The 13,985-nt window shown below is 36.1% G+C and overlaps 3 protein-coding genes across 3 annotated transcripts in view; 1 reads left to right on the forward strand and 2 right to left on the reverse strand.

Annotated features, from left to right (window-relative positions):
- LOC104707463 overlaps window positions 1-3,549 on the reverse strand; it is an 11,634-nt gene extending 8,085 nt beyond the window's left edge. Inside the window, exons 1-9 of the mRNA XM_010423819.2 lie at window positions 3,203-3,549; window positions 2,914-2,978; window positions 2,390-2,645; window positions 2,206-2,272; window positions 1,933-2,080; window positions 1,551-1,718; window positions 1,063-1,161; window positions 742-951; window positions 553-654 (exon numbers count right to left, since the gene is read on the reverse strand). Coding sequence (XP_010422121.1) covers window positions 553-654; window positions 742-951; window positions 1,063-1,161; window positions 1,551-1,718; window positions 1,933-2,080; window positions 2,206-2,272; window positions 2,390-2,645; window positions 2,914-2,978; window positions 3,203-3,377 — 1,290 coding nt within the window. The 5' untranslated portion in view covers window positions 3,378-3,549. The remainder of the gene's footprint in view (window positions 1-552; window positions 655-741; window positions 952-1,062; window positions 1,162-1,550; window positions 1,719-1,932; window positions 2,081-2,205; window positions 2,273-2,389; window positions 2,646-2,913; window positions 2,979-3,202) is intronic.
- Window positions 3,949-6,084, reverse strand: LOC104707465 (E3 ubiquitin-protein ligase At4g11680-like). The gene is made up of 5 exons (XM_010423821.2): window positions 5,337-6,084; window positions 4,848-4,970; window positions 4,623-4,755; window positions 4,331-4,471; window positions 3,949-4,244 (listed from the first exon to the last, which is right to left on the reverse strand). The coding sequence occupies exons 1-5, from the start codon at window positions 5,948-5,950 to the stop codon at window positions 4,080-4,082; spliced, it is 1,176 nt and encodes a 391-aa protein (XP_010422123.1). The 5' UTR covers window positions 5,951-6,084; the 3' UTR covers window positions 3,949-4,079.
- Window positions 6,280-7,990, forward strand: LOC104707466 (pentatricopeptide repeat-containing protein At4g11690). The gene has a single exon (XM_010423822.2). It carries the CDS (start codon window positions 6,280-6,282, stop codon window positions 7,966-7,968), a length of 1,689 nt encoding a protein of 562 aa, XP_010422124.1. The 3' UTR covers window positions 7,969-7,990.

A 13,985-nucleotide genomic window follows, 5' to 3' on the forward strand; every position in this document is an offset into this window, starting at 1 on the left:
TGACTTAAATAAAGATTTTCCTTCGGGTTGCCACTTTCAGCGTAAGTAACTTTATGCAACTCCTGAATTGCGCTCCTTAGAAGAGATGGTTCACCTGTGCACACAAACTTCCCAGGAAAAGAGCACATGTGATGGCTACCTTAAACTCTTGTCTGTGATAAATTATATATGCAAACATACATGCATCGGTGCAGTGAGTACAAACAACATATCAGAAAACTCAACCTGGTATTGTATCAAAACTAGTAATAGCAGCAAGGGGTAGAGCTTAAGTTCTGGTTTATCCAACTGTAAGTTTAGGTTTCCTTAATTTTAGCTTCCCTAAACAAGATTGTTATATTGATTCTATACATAATGCACATGTGTGATGTGTGTGTGCACGCGAATGTGCTTGAGTATTATACCTTCGAATTTAAACCCGAAACAGACCGACTTTATTGGTGATATGTTATTTGTACTTAATGGTACATAAGAGCTCTAACATGCCAGCTTTGTGCGCATAGTGATCAGTTAGATCAAGCATATTTCTGAGAAATAAGTGATAAGACGTACCTGTTGAAAAAGAACCCATCCATATATTGCATTATGTAAATTCTCAGTTATGCCCAATGTCGACCAAATTGATTTCATATGGAAAAGCATTGATGAGGCATCCTAATACAGTAATATATGCCGTCAGGGAAAAATTATGCATGCATGACACAAATGATAAGAAGAAAAACAAGGACTAAGAAAACCTACCTCTATGACTTGACCCTCATCAAGAGTATCAAATACACCAAACAACAATTTCTCATAGACTCTAATGTTCAAATGGTAAATAGCAGTCCAGTAATAAGTTTCTTCTTCAATACCACATCGTCCTGGTAGTGATGACAACTTTGAAGCCACCTGCCTTATAGACGATAGAACCTCAATACGTAGCGAAGCAGACACTACGACATCCCATTCCTGTGCCAGCCAAAAATAGTTTAAGATTCAAGAAAGATAAGTCCGTTAAGTCATATCACTAGATGAGAAATTGCTGCTACGAAACATCCAGATCACAAATATAATCCGCACCTTTGACTCTCTAATTGTTGCAAGGCATTTTCTCATAGTTGCTCGTTCATTTTTCTCCAGATTACGTGAGAAACAAAGGACTTCTTCTAGTACGTTAGCCTACATTGACATGGAAAAAGACACTTAATTCAATGGCTGTAAGTCTGTAACGATAAAGCCGAGAATATTTGTATTGCCTTTTACATATTCTGAATACATGTCTACGTGTTTAAGTAAATGTCCTCGGGGCAGCAGGATGCTGCAGAGGTAAACAAAATTTGCAAGCCAAACCGAAATCACGAAAGCTGCATGTGCGTAATTATAGTAGGTTACGTTTTAACTTAAGCTGTGGTACAAAATATATGCTTATGTGCCAATCATCCTATCATTTTCTTACCCAAACTTATGCGATACTATCATAATCTACATTAAACCATGATATCCAAGAAATTGTTCAAAGAGCTGCATAAGGACGACAAGAAAAAAACAGTACTGTAGTTCATTATCACCTGTCTAGTCTTCCACTTCATGTAGAGTTTTTCATTAGGAAAATCTGATTTGAATAATCCAACCAAAAGCCCCAATGCTAACTGTGGAAGATCAATTTGTTCACCTGTCCTTAATGTAGCCAACTGTACAAGATTCCTCCGTATGCATGTATCCATCTTTGATGAAATCTATAAAGCAGAAACAGTCAGGAATTGAATATATGCTGCACAGCAAGATTCAACACAAGTGATGCAAATAAAGTTAACTTGAAATATGGAACTGCTAATTGTTTTTGTTTAAACAAAATGCTAGCTAATAGTATAAACAGGAGACCTCTCTCTTCTCCTTTTATGTTAGATAAGTTTCTTAGGGTAAACCAAGACTAATGATTTTGAAGCTTGCCTGCATCTGGACACGGATCATGTTGATGACCTCTGAGTGTGTATTTGAGATCTGAGGCTGTAAATGTGGTTTATCCTTTCTTTTCAAACTTGACAATAGTCTTGAACTTTTTTCTATCTTTCTTCTCTGAGTAGGATACGCCTCAACACTGTTTGTAAAAAACACATAAGAATGTCAGAGACACCACACAGATCTATCCAGAAAAGAAATTGCAAGACTGTATCAAAGCCAACACCGAATAGACATGTCTGAAGGAGAGAAGAGAGTGAGTACCTTGAAAGCAACATAGAAGCAATCATTAATTCATATGCTGCTTCACGTAAATCATCATCCGATAACCCTTCAAAATCCCTAACATCATGTATCAGTTCACTCGAAAGATAATTAACCAAAATAATCAAGATTCACAAAGACACAAGGACATAAAAACTCAAAAGAAATTTCCCTAACTTAATACCTGTTCTCAAGGGTGGCAAGCCAAGAGGAATGATTTTGATAGGCTTTAAGGGTTTGATGTCAGGTGTTTCCTCTTTAAATATATAATTGTCTCTAGACGAAGGAGTATTAGAAGAATCAATGTGGCATGACATGTCTGGGCCAATGTTACTGGATTTTTCCATGTTAACTGGAGGAGGAGGCATACGGCGAGGAGGAGATCCTGCTATATCTGGACTTGATACAAGAAAAAAGGAATCTCTAGACTCGGAGTGTATCTGCAAATACATTCAAATCATCAAAAACTAATCATCTTCAGGGGTTAATATCAACAAAGACACTACCAAATTTTGACTTCCAATCGTCACAGCCCTACTTCACCACCAATAATACATTTTTATTATGTATGAGACTTACAAGCAATAAAACAATCAAGAAAAGTTATCATTGTACCACTTAAGTTATCATACACAGATGCCATTTGAAATGCATAACTTTCTTAGCTCAATCATGCATTTAAAGACACCAACAAACAAGGATCCTTACTGTTACAGGGTATGAGGACTCAAAATTGTATTTCTTCGTGCCCTTGGATACATCAACTACACCACCTGCGTTCGTGTTTCAGCAAATAGTAAATAGTTAGATCACAGAGAGTCTTCTTATACCCTAACTGCTTTAGAACTCTTTATCCTCCACAAAAATAACAAATCGGACTAAAACAATCGGGGGGAAAAAAAAAATCTAAGAACTCGATCAAACCCTTCTGCAACTCAGAGACAAAAATGATACTAACTAAGGAGAGATTATTTCTTTTATGAGCGTAAAGACTCACCGGATTTCACGCAATCCAAGATATAATCGGCGCTGAGAGAATCCAAATCATCCGGGGAAAGAGAAGAAGCGGAAGAACCAGAAGGGGAACGAAGCTCCGTTACCAAACCCGAAGACATAAGAAACTCCAGGAGCTTGCGGCGATCGTTCCGGTAACGCTGCAACAGAGAATTCATCTTCGCCTCCCGTTTGAGTCAGGGAACAAAAAAAAGAAATCGCCTCTAACCTAAACCGTAAATCTTCAATTCGAAGAGGAAGAGAGCTGCAGAGAGGGCTTTCCTTCAGCTTGTACTTTTTTGTTGTCCCCTCTCCATGGAAAGAAGGTGTGGGGAGACCTCTGGGTTTTGGGGGAAGCGCGGAAAAAGCACGAGGAGTGATCAGTTAAAAGACCAAAATAACCTTACTTACCATGATTCTTTTCATATTCTGACAATCTGACTTTTCTTTGTTTTTTTTTTGGTAAGTCTTTAATTTTCTGAAAGACTCAAATTGTAACGACAACATAATTTAATACAAAACTAACGACGTCGCCTAATCTGTGACCACTGAACGACGTTTGATAACTTACCACTGAACGACGTTGAGAAACACGCCGTTAGATTGTGAAGTTGACGGTCCCGATCGTTCTAATTTTTTATTTTTGCATATAATTTTATTTTTTGATTTAATAAACGAGGAGAAACACAAAGCTCAGTTAGGTACAGTGCAATAATGCAAGGATTAATTCTCATTTTCCACAAGGCACTATACTAAAAATCACAGGAGGAGATAGATTATCTAAACACAACACTAAAACAAGGAACCAGAGTTTACATATATCTGCAACTTTCTGGTCTGGGGATAGTTCGGGTTGATCCTAGAACCACAAAAATATTTTACTAGACTTCTTCATTTGCGTTCTTCAAGATGTTAAACTTGCAGAGCGGACAACGTGAGTTTATATGAAGCCATTTATCGATGCAAGTGCAATGAAAGTGATGGTTACAAGGGAGTTCTCTTAGCTCGACTCCATCTTCATATTCACATAGACAAATGCAGCATTCCTTCAGAGAAATAAGAAGTCATGCGTTATCAATCTACACACTTTAAAAATGTACAACTGCATAAGAATGTGGAAATGGGAGTGTACCGCGTCTTCTGGAGAAAGCGAGTGTTCAATAGGTGAATCCGTTCCACATTCTGTCATTATTCCTGAGAGCTTTTCATCGCTGCTACTCTTTCTAAATCTGAATTTTGGCATTTGCTCTATGTCGTTCTTTGATGCTCCCTCCTGTTTTGCACAAATTTGCATCACAAGATTTTAAATGCAGATCAGGAGTTGAAGTTGGATTTACTACTAATTCTACGTAGATGAAAGAACAGGTTCTAAACTTTAACAATTTGCTACAGGAATATAAGTAGTCTAGTAGAAGAGAGCTTACCTGGTCCGCAACAGCATAAAGAATTGCAATTATACATGGAAGACAGCAGCAAATAGCAAGTCCGATAACACAAGCCAGCGCAACACAGAACACAACAAAGAACACATCAAACCCGAGAAAAATTATACAAAGCCTGCAAGTGAAAAACACCAAAAGTACAAGCTGTTTAAATAACTCTCACAAAGATACAACTTCAATAGAGACTCTAAAATGTAAGAAGCATACCAATAGAGCTGAGGAGAGTCACCAGATAGTGTTTGGCCTCCTGCTGAAACCCAGTAGAATCCAATTATCCACCAGAAAAATGAGAACATTGTGTTGGCTGATTCTAGATGCTTTGCAGGATTACTGAGACCATCAACGTTGTAGATCACCAAGAACCATACAGAAACCAAACGAAAATTTCAGAGATATGAAACTCAGACAAATTATAAATAGCCTAAACGAAGACTCTGCAAACAAGATCAATTGCAACCATGTTCTTGACCAGTATGAAAAAGGTCACACGAAAAATTTACATGGATTCACATATACAATACAGCATCAACTAACATTAACCTATAAAAAAAACTTAGATTCCACAATTTAAAATGTATATATACAGAGAACAAAACCTCATCTCCAGCTTCTCCCAATTCGAAATTATAAACACTGATTCCATATCAAGCAAAGCACAATTCTAATCCAAAACTGCTAAACAAAAAAAATCAATACCTAGTAGTACTTCCTCTATCCTCCAATTGAGCCAACGAAACATACTGCTGCGACGAATTCGTAAACCCAATACCATCATCTTCCGAAGAAGAAGACGAAGATCGGTGACGCAAACCTCTCCCACGCCGTCGTCTCCTCCGCCTATACTCAACACAAACACAAGCCATATGTAAACCACACTGAAACCCATAACCAACAACCCAAACTCTCAACGGCACATTAGGCCTCTCGTCACGGCTAAGAATCAGAACAGCGACACCGATCGCAACAAAAGCTAGATTCCACAAAATGTCGAGAAACACCACAGGCTTAGAATACGCCCAATCGCTTTGCCTCTCTTCCAATTGCTCAGCCGCGGTTTCTCTAACGAGCATCGACGGCTCACGCATCATCCTCCGGCTACCAGCGTGACGTAGGAACCTCGCTGCTTCTCTTAGACCTTGTCGTCTAGCGGATCGGTGAATCGGGTTGGGTTCTTCATCTACGCTTATGGTTCTTGATACGGTGGTAGGAGGAAGAAACGGTGTCGTGTCGATGATTCCGTCTGAATTTAATCTGCTGACGCGAGAAGATGATGAATCCGATTCTGTGGTGTTCGTCATCGTCGTTGACATTGTAAAGCTTTCTCGTTTTCTCAATTTCGATCGGTTAATGCCATACGAAGAGGGTTTTCGAATTACGATGATTTGTCCCCAAAAAGGTTTGGAGATTATTGGACGTACAGATTTTTGCAGAAAGGTAATCAGAGAGATGAAACGATAACGTGAGGAGAAAATTGGGAGAATTTGGTTTACTCAAGCCGGTTCATTCGGGTTTGATGTTTTGGTTATTGAGGTTTAATGTCGGATAATTTAAATCTTCCGGTTCGATTTTGGTTCGAGATTTTTTTGGGTTCGGGTCAGTTTTGATATTTATAATTGTATCTGAAACGCACTATCAACTTATGGCGGAGAAAGCTCAGAAAAGTCTCGTTCTATTAGCGAACCTAATCAAGGTTCCTCCATTAAAATCTTACTCTCTGTTAAACTCTCCGAGTTTTCATGGATTTCAACACACTCACGAATCAATCTCAATCCTTGTTCGTCTCCTTCTCTCTGGGAACTTATTCTCACACGCTCAATCACTTCTTCTTCAAGTCATCTCCGGAAAAATCCACTCCCAGTTCTTCACTTCGTCCTCTCTGTTACACTATTTGACAGAATCAGAAACGTTAAATACCAAGTTTCGACTCTACGAAGTTATCATCAACACATATGTTCAATCTCAATCGCTAGTTTCATCGATCTCTTACTTCAACGAGATGGTCGGTAAGGGTTTTGTTCCTAGATCGAATTGCTTCAACAATCTCTTAACTTTTGTTGTTGGGTCGTCTTCTTCTTTTAATCAATGGTGGTGTTTCTTCAACGAGAGCAAAAGCAAAGTTGATTTGGATGTGTATAGTTTTGGGATTGTGATCAAAGGTTGTTGTGAAGCTGGTGAGGTTGAGAAAAGCTTTGATCTTTTGGTTGAATTGAGAGAGTTTGGGTTTTCTCCTAACGTTGTTATCTACACTACTTTGATTGATGGGTGTTGCAAGAAAGGTGAGATTGACAAGGCGAAAGATTTGTTTTTCGACATGGGGGAACTTGGATTAGTGGCTAATGAGCGTACTTACACGGTTTTGATTCATGGGTTATTCAAAAACGGGGTTAAGAAACAAGGGTTTGAGATGTACGAGAAGATGCAGGGAGATGGAGTTTTACCCAATCTCTATACTTATAACTGTGTGATGAATCAGCTTTGTAAAGATGGAAGAACGAAAGATGCGTTTAAAGTGTTCGACGAAATGCGTGAGAGAGGGGTTTCTTGTAACATTGTTACTTATAATACTTTGATTGGTGGGTTGTGTAGAGAGATGAAGGTGAGTGAGGCAGATAAGGTTATGGATCAAATGAAGAGTGATGGAATCAACCCGAATCTGATTACTTATAACACTTTGATTGATGGGTTTTGTGGTGTGGGGAAATTGGGGAAGGCGTTGAGTTTATGCAGAGATTTGAAGTCAAGGGGTTTGTCTCTGTCTCTGGTCACGTATAACATTCTAGTTTCCGGGTTCTGTAAGAAAGGAGATACTTCAGGAGCAGCTAAGATTGTTAAGGAGATGGAAGAAAGAGGGATTAAGCCGTCGAAAGTAACATACACAATTCTTATCGACACATTTGCTCGTTCGGATAACATGGAGAAAGCTATTCAGCTTCGATCATCAATGGAGGAACTAGGATTAGTTCCGGATGTTCATACCTATAGCGTATTGATTCATGGGTTTTGCATTAAAGGTCAAATGAATGAAGCATCGAGGCTTTTTAAGTCGATGGTTGAGAAGAAGTTAGAACCGAATGAAGTGATATACAACACAATGATTCTTGGGTATTGCAAGGAAGGTAGTTCTTATAGAGCATTGAGGTTGTTCAAGGAGATGGAAGAGAAAGAGTTGGCTCCAAATGTTGCTAGCTATAGATATCTAATTGAGGTTCTTTGTAAAGAAAGAAAATCGAAAGAAGCTGAGTCTTTGATTGAGAAGATGATTGGTTCAGGGATTGATCCATCTACTTCAATCTGTAATTTGATATCTGAAGCCAAAAATGATTTTTGAAAGAGATTTCATGACTTTTGATATTGTGCTATTCTCACGTGGCAGAGAGGAACAAAAGTTACAAAACATTTAAAAAACCAATCCTATTAAGAGTACAAACGCACCAAATAACTTAGTAGACTAATGTTAATGTATTCAAGGAGAATAACACCATACAAATTGCACAAAATGGATCTAGTCTTGAGCAGACTACGAGCTAGCTTCCGTGGCGTTTGATAATTTTATGGTTTGTGAACTCAGAGTTTGACCGACGATTCTGAAGACGTCCGTGTGCACATCCACTATTCTTCTGACTATAGCAACACGATTGACATCCTCACCTACCCGAGCCTTGCAAAAGTCATTGTACCTAATGTAGAAAATTGCATCATAGGCGTCAAGTCCCATGTTAAAAGGCTCCAGGTTTCGTGTAATCTCCATTGCCACTTCCAGAATCCTCAACTGGTCATACCATGTGAGATCTGGTTCCTGAAAGACGTGGCAACCGCAAGTTCCAAATACAGAAGAATCCAATCATTTTCTTGAACCTCTGATTTGTTCAGCTGCCCAAAAAAAAAAAACATATATCACTTACTACTAGTTGTTGATCATAAGAAGTAGGCATGACCAAAATTAAACCGTAATCGTATTTCAGACCGTAACCGAACTGTTTTTAACCGTAATCGGACCGTAACCATATAAAATGGTTAAAAACCGTAACCGTAAAATCGTATTAGTTAAGGTTACAAAAATTATTAATCATAACCACTAATTAACTGTAACCGTATGAAAACCGTCGGTTAACCGCATAGTTAAACTGTCAAATTATAATCGTAACCGTTTTTTTGACGGCAAATCAATTATATTATATCATAAAATGGTACATAATTCATACAACCATTCAAATACAACCATTAAAACAAATAAAAGAAATTGAACACAATTTCGATAAAGAAATGAAAATGACCCTGCTTTCCAAACGGAAGCCTTGCAAGCAACAGGATAGATCTGTTAAGTCCCCTCTTCGTACATTCGCAAAAGGCTAACATCTTATAGATGAGACTCCTAAATGCTTTTTGCATGACTTTAATTAAACAAAACTTCTCATATGTTGTTTAATTAAAACAGCATTTCTTTAATTAGGAGGGCAGAGCCGAGGTTCTGCATGACTTTAATTAAACAACTTTTTGCATGACTTTAATTAAACAACCTTCTCTACTATAGAGAACCTCGGCTCTGCCCTCCTAGTATTGTATGGAGAGAACATGTTCACGTCTTAGCTATCTCAAAGTGGCTTGCTCCAGCAACCAATAAAACTAAAGATATTTTTTCAACGTCACAGAATCTTTTCATAGTAACTAATGTTAATTTTCCCAATGTATTTGTTGAAGTTTCTTTGACACACCATGATGTAGCCTCTGTCTCTGAGCTCCCATGGATATATCAATAATGATTTATGTTTTTCCAATCTACCTATCTATGTTTGTTGTAAGCTTGTGTTTGATTAGCCTATTTTATCCAACCATTAGGTTGATGACCTTCTCCTCTTTATCTCCTTTTGGGATTGATTGAATGGTAACAATTATGTTTGCACAAAAAAAGTTCTATGACCAATCAATCAAGGTTGAAAACTTAGAAGAAAATTAATTTGACATAATTAAAGAAATAATAGAAAATTATAAGCAAGGTAATATATGAATCTCAAATAATTCAAAGATGAAAATATAAATTAAATAAAAAAATCTAAAACTACTACAATAAATTTTAAAATACAGTATTAGAAAAAAAAAGATGCATAGATTAGAAAAATGAGATAGTAGAAAAACTTGCCTTCCCATTAAAAAAGCTTCACCAATAGAGCAAAGTTGAAAGCAATATTTTTGAATAAATTATTTTGTTAGATGAAAAATATGAGACGATATATGTTTATATAGAAGTGAGTATTTTACATTTTTTAGAATTAACAATTTACTGTATATTTTTCTTAATCCCTAAGCTATTTTTTTGTAGAATTAATAACTTAAAATGAAAATAAGTAAATAATGTTATAATTTCGAAATTTATGAATTATATATATAATCTCTTTATAATTATCTAAAAAACTGCTTAATTTTTGTAATATTTTGAGAATTATCTTTTTATATTATTAATATTGTTTAAAACATTTTTTTTGTTTTTTGTCGTAATCTTAAATCTCCTACTATATATTAACTTTTACACATGTCAAAATCTCAGATTCATAACTTGATACGTGTCAAAATCATGGTAATGCTAACTTTCAAAACTTAACTTTATATAATAAGATATGTTATAGAAACATTACCTATAAGAATTATTTATCGTCCAAATTTAAAAATATTAGTACTAAATATTTAAAACATTAAAACCAAATATTTAAAAGATTTGGGAAAAAACTGTATTAATTAAACGTTGTTATCGAAAATACAGAGTTTTCTTATTTTTAACAGTTTCTGTTTTTTAAAAATAAATGAGATATGTTTCATTCATTTAAAAAAAAAAACTAAAACAGTGAAACGAATAAAAATAAGTTACCGAAAAAATTTGACAAAGTCGAAGTGAGTGGCTTCTTGCTTGTGGATGAAAATATCAAAGATTATGCAGATCGTGTTTGTGTAAATGTGTTCGACTCTCTTTGTAAAACTGGGACACAATTTAATTTTTTTTTGTTAAATTAATTATGCTAAAAAGAAATAAATTAATTTTTTCGGTAAATAATTGACCGAATGATAGGGAACCGTTAGTCAACATGTTAGACTGTTAGCGTGAGTTGTGGAAAAGTAGCTGTTCCATTCTTTTAGTAACAAAGTTCTCTATAAGTATTGTTCAAAACAAAGAGTCAGATACTAGTTCTCTTTTACTCTATTATCCAACATGAACATGTTCATTTTTTCACAGTTTTGACCTCTTTTGTTATTTGAGAATGTCTTCTGACTCAGTTTCATTTAGACAGTCAAAGAGAAGATGTACACAACTCATTGCCAACCATCAATAATCAAGAGAGTACAACTCAAGAACAAGCTAGCAGAAATTCGGGAAAGCAACGTTTGAATGGTTCTGATATTTTTAAGGTACACTTTCGAAAACAAAAATTTGATGGTGAAATGAAAGCTTGCTGTATTTATTGCAACAAAAGATTTTCTTGGAGGTTAGGTTCAGGATATGGATCATATAGGTATCAGTTGCAACATATTCATCCTGAAAAACTTGGTGTAGAAACTAACCCTCATAATGCTTCTTCTTCTTCTTCTTCTTCTAATCTTTCGTCTTTTCATTATTCAGATAACAAAAATCTACAAGAATTAGTAAATATGGTTGCGGTTGATCATCTTTCATTTAGCTTTGGTAAAAAATTGAGTTTTAATAATTGTTGCATAAATGCTTTAAATCCTCAAGATAAGATCGTTCCTCGAACTACCCTTACTCGTACTCTAAAATCACTTTATCGAAAAACAAAAATAGATTTAGGAAAATTGTTTTCTAATATTCATAATAAAGTTTTAGTATGTTGTGATATTTGGATTGATCATTGGCAGATACATCATTATATGGGCATTACTTGTCATTGGGTTGATAATGACTGGATTATTCAAAAGAGAATTATTGCTTTTAGGGTTTTTATGAAAGACATACAGCTGATAATATATTTAAATTGATAAAAATTATTTTAGAAGAATATAGTTTAACAAAGAAAATATTTTCTATTTCATTTGATAATGCATCTGCTAATACTGCCTCTGTTTCTGAATTAGTAAATAATTGTAGTCCTATTTTAGGTGGAAAATATTTTCATGTTCGATGTATTTTTCATGTTTTAAATTTATGCATTCAAGATGGTTTATTAGTTTCTCAAAATAAGCTTGTTTCACCAATTAATTAGGCTTTAAATTATTTATGGGAGCATCCATTGTAAAATGCATAATGTATCTCCTAAGTAATAGGTTTTCTCGAGATGTTCCCACTCGTTGGAATTCAATATGCTTGCTGATTCTATTGGTTACAAAAATTTATTATGTAGTTTTATTCAACAAAACTGTAGCTCCTTAACTTTGTGGCCAACTCATTGAGATGAACGTAGTGCACTTCTGAACCTATTAAAATGTTTCAATGATGCAACATATTTATCGTCTGGTGTTTATTATCCAACTAGTCATTTACTTTTGTATGAATACGTTAATATTGCTGATGTGATGCATGAACATGTAAATAATGTGTTATGATGCATTGCAACTATGAGAGATAAGTGGATAAAATACTACAAAGAAACTCCACCTCTTGCTTGCATTGATTTTTTATCCTAGAACTAAAGTAGATGGTTTATATGATTATCTCACCACATATTATAATTTATTGCATTTGCCTAACAGTGTTAGTGTTTCAAGCATTATTTCAAATACAAAAAAGACATAGAAAATCTGTATGATGAATATTATAGAGTTTATAAGAATATGACAACAGATGTTGTTGAATCATCTCTTCAAAATGATACGTCATCAACTTCTAAGCTGAGTCTTGCAGAAAGGATGCGACGAGAAAAAAGGCAACGACAATCACAAGGTAACAATTCTGAACTTGAAAAGTACCTTTTCACTAATTTTGAGTTTAGTGATGAAGATGTAGGTAATGACTTTCAAGTCATTTAATGATGCAAGTGTCATCAATCTCTCTTTCCAATTCTAGCCATGATCGCAAGAGATGTTTTTTCTTCACCTGTTTCTACAACGTCTATCGAACATGCTTTTAGCATGGGAGGTCAAATTTTTGATGAAACTCGTTCAAAAATGACTCCAAATTCTTTTGAAGCTCAAACGTGTCTTGATGATTGGACTAGAGCCGTATGTAGACAACAAGAATACATGCGAGGCAACGAAGAAGAGTTAGAAGACATTGATAGTGATGTATCTTCAAGCCGATCAGAAGATAGTGATTTTTTTTATCATAACAGTTGCTTTCATTCATTCAAGATAGCCACATATACAAGTATAAAAAGCAAGAGTTCTAAAGTTTAAAGCAATACAAACGAAGGCATTCCCCAATGCCAAAATGTTAGAAAGATAGTTCATCGACTGTAAATCCAAGAGAGTTGTGAACCATGAGCATGGAAGCCCCTTGGCACATGTGAGATCTTGGTAGGTCGAGAGGCCATCCTCACAAAACTCGAAGGACGGTTGGTTGATCATGGTCAAAAGACGCTGAGACATTGAGAATAGAATAGATGCTTTGGAGTCCACTGGGGCGAGAATCACTACCCACATTAACAAAACAGCAAAGATCCGGGAGACTATGGTTTTGAAGTTGAAACAAGGTTCTTTACTATCCAAAGCATAAGGATTGGATCATTTCAATCAGTCGCAATAACAACCAATTGGTCTGAGAACCGGGTGATGGGAGTGGTAAGAAAAGGATGCTTGGAATCATCAGATTACCAGCTTAGGTGATACCCGTCATTGAACATAAAGAATTCAAGGCCAAGCATTTCACTTATCCTAGAACAGATCGAGAAACATAGAATATAGATCCGTATTGACTTATACTCAAACTGCAAGCCCCTAAAAACAACTAAAGTGAGGTTCTGTACAAGATGTATGAGTTGCCAAAGCAGAGTTGATGTTACCTTTCTCCAATGGAGTCTTCGACCATTGGTTAACGGGAAACAGGACAAAACTTGGCAATGACAAGTCATAGACGGTGAGGAAGTGGGCTTGAACTTGCTATTATTGCATACTTGAGATGAGTTGATGGACTTGGGGCTTTTTTGGACTTAATGGGCCTAAGCTGAAATCTAGGTCCACTGGGGAAAACCATAGTTTCAGAATGAAGAGCCGCACGGGAAATAGAGATTGGTGGCCGCCAGAGAATTGTGGAGGGTGCAGGAAACTTCTCCGGTGAGTGAGAAATCGGCGAACTATGCGGTAGCCGTCATAAAAATCGCCATTGGTAGCTAGGTCCACTGGAGAAAATCCTAGCTTCACAACCGATTCCCAAGCTGAAACAAAGGTGTGACGGCTGCGAGAGAGTAG

This window comes from Camelina sativa, chromosome 8, assembly GCF_000633955.1.
Source record: "Camelina sativa cultivar DH55 chromosome 8, Cs, whole genome shotgun sequence".
Classification (NCBI taxonomy): domain Eukaryota; kingdom Viridiplantae; phylum Streptophyta; class Magnoliopsida; order Brassicales; family Brassicaceae; genus Camelina; species Camelina sativa.

Excerpts from the sequence above, each read along its gene's own strand:
- LOC104707465 (XM_010423821.2), bottom strand. The coding sequence starts at position 5,950 with ATGTCAACGACGATGACGAACACCACAGAATCGGATTCATCATCTTCT. Across the intron at positions 4,472-4,622 it reads TTTATGCTGTTGCGGACCAG|GAGGGAGCATCAAAGAACGA; the intron begins GTAAGCTCTCTT and ends TGTGCAAAACAG. Across the intron at positions 4,245-4,330 it reads CGCTTTCTCCAGAAGACGCG|GAATGCTGCATTTGTCTATG; the intron begins GTACACTCCCAT and ends ATTTCTCTGAAG.
- LOC104707466 (XM_010423822.2), top strand. The coding sequence starts at position 6,280 with ATGGCGGAGAAAGCTCAGAAAAGTCTCGTTCTATTAGCGAACCTAATC.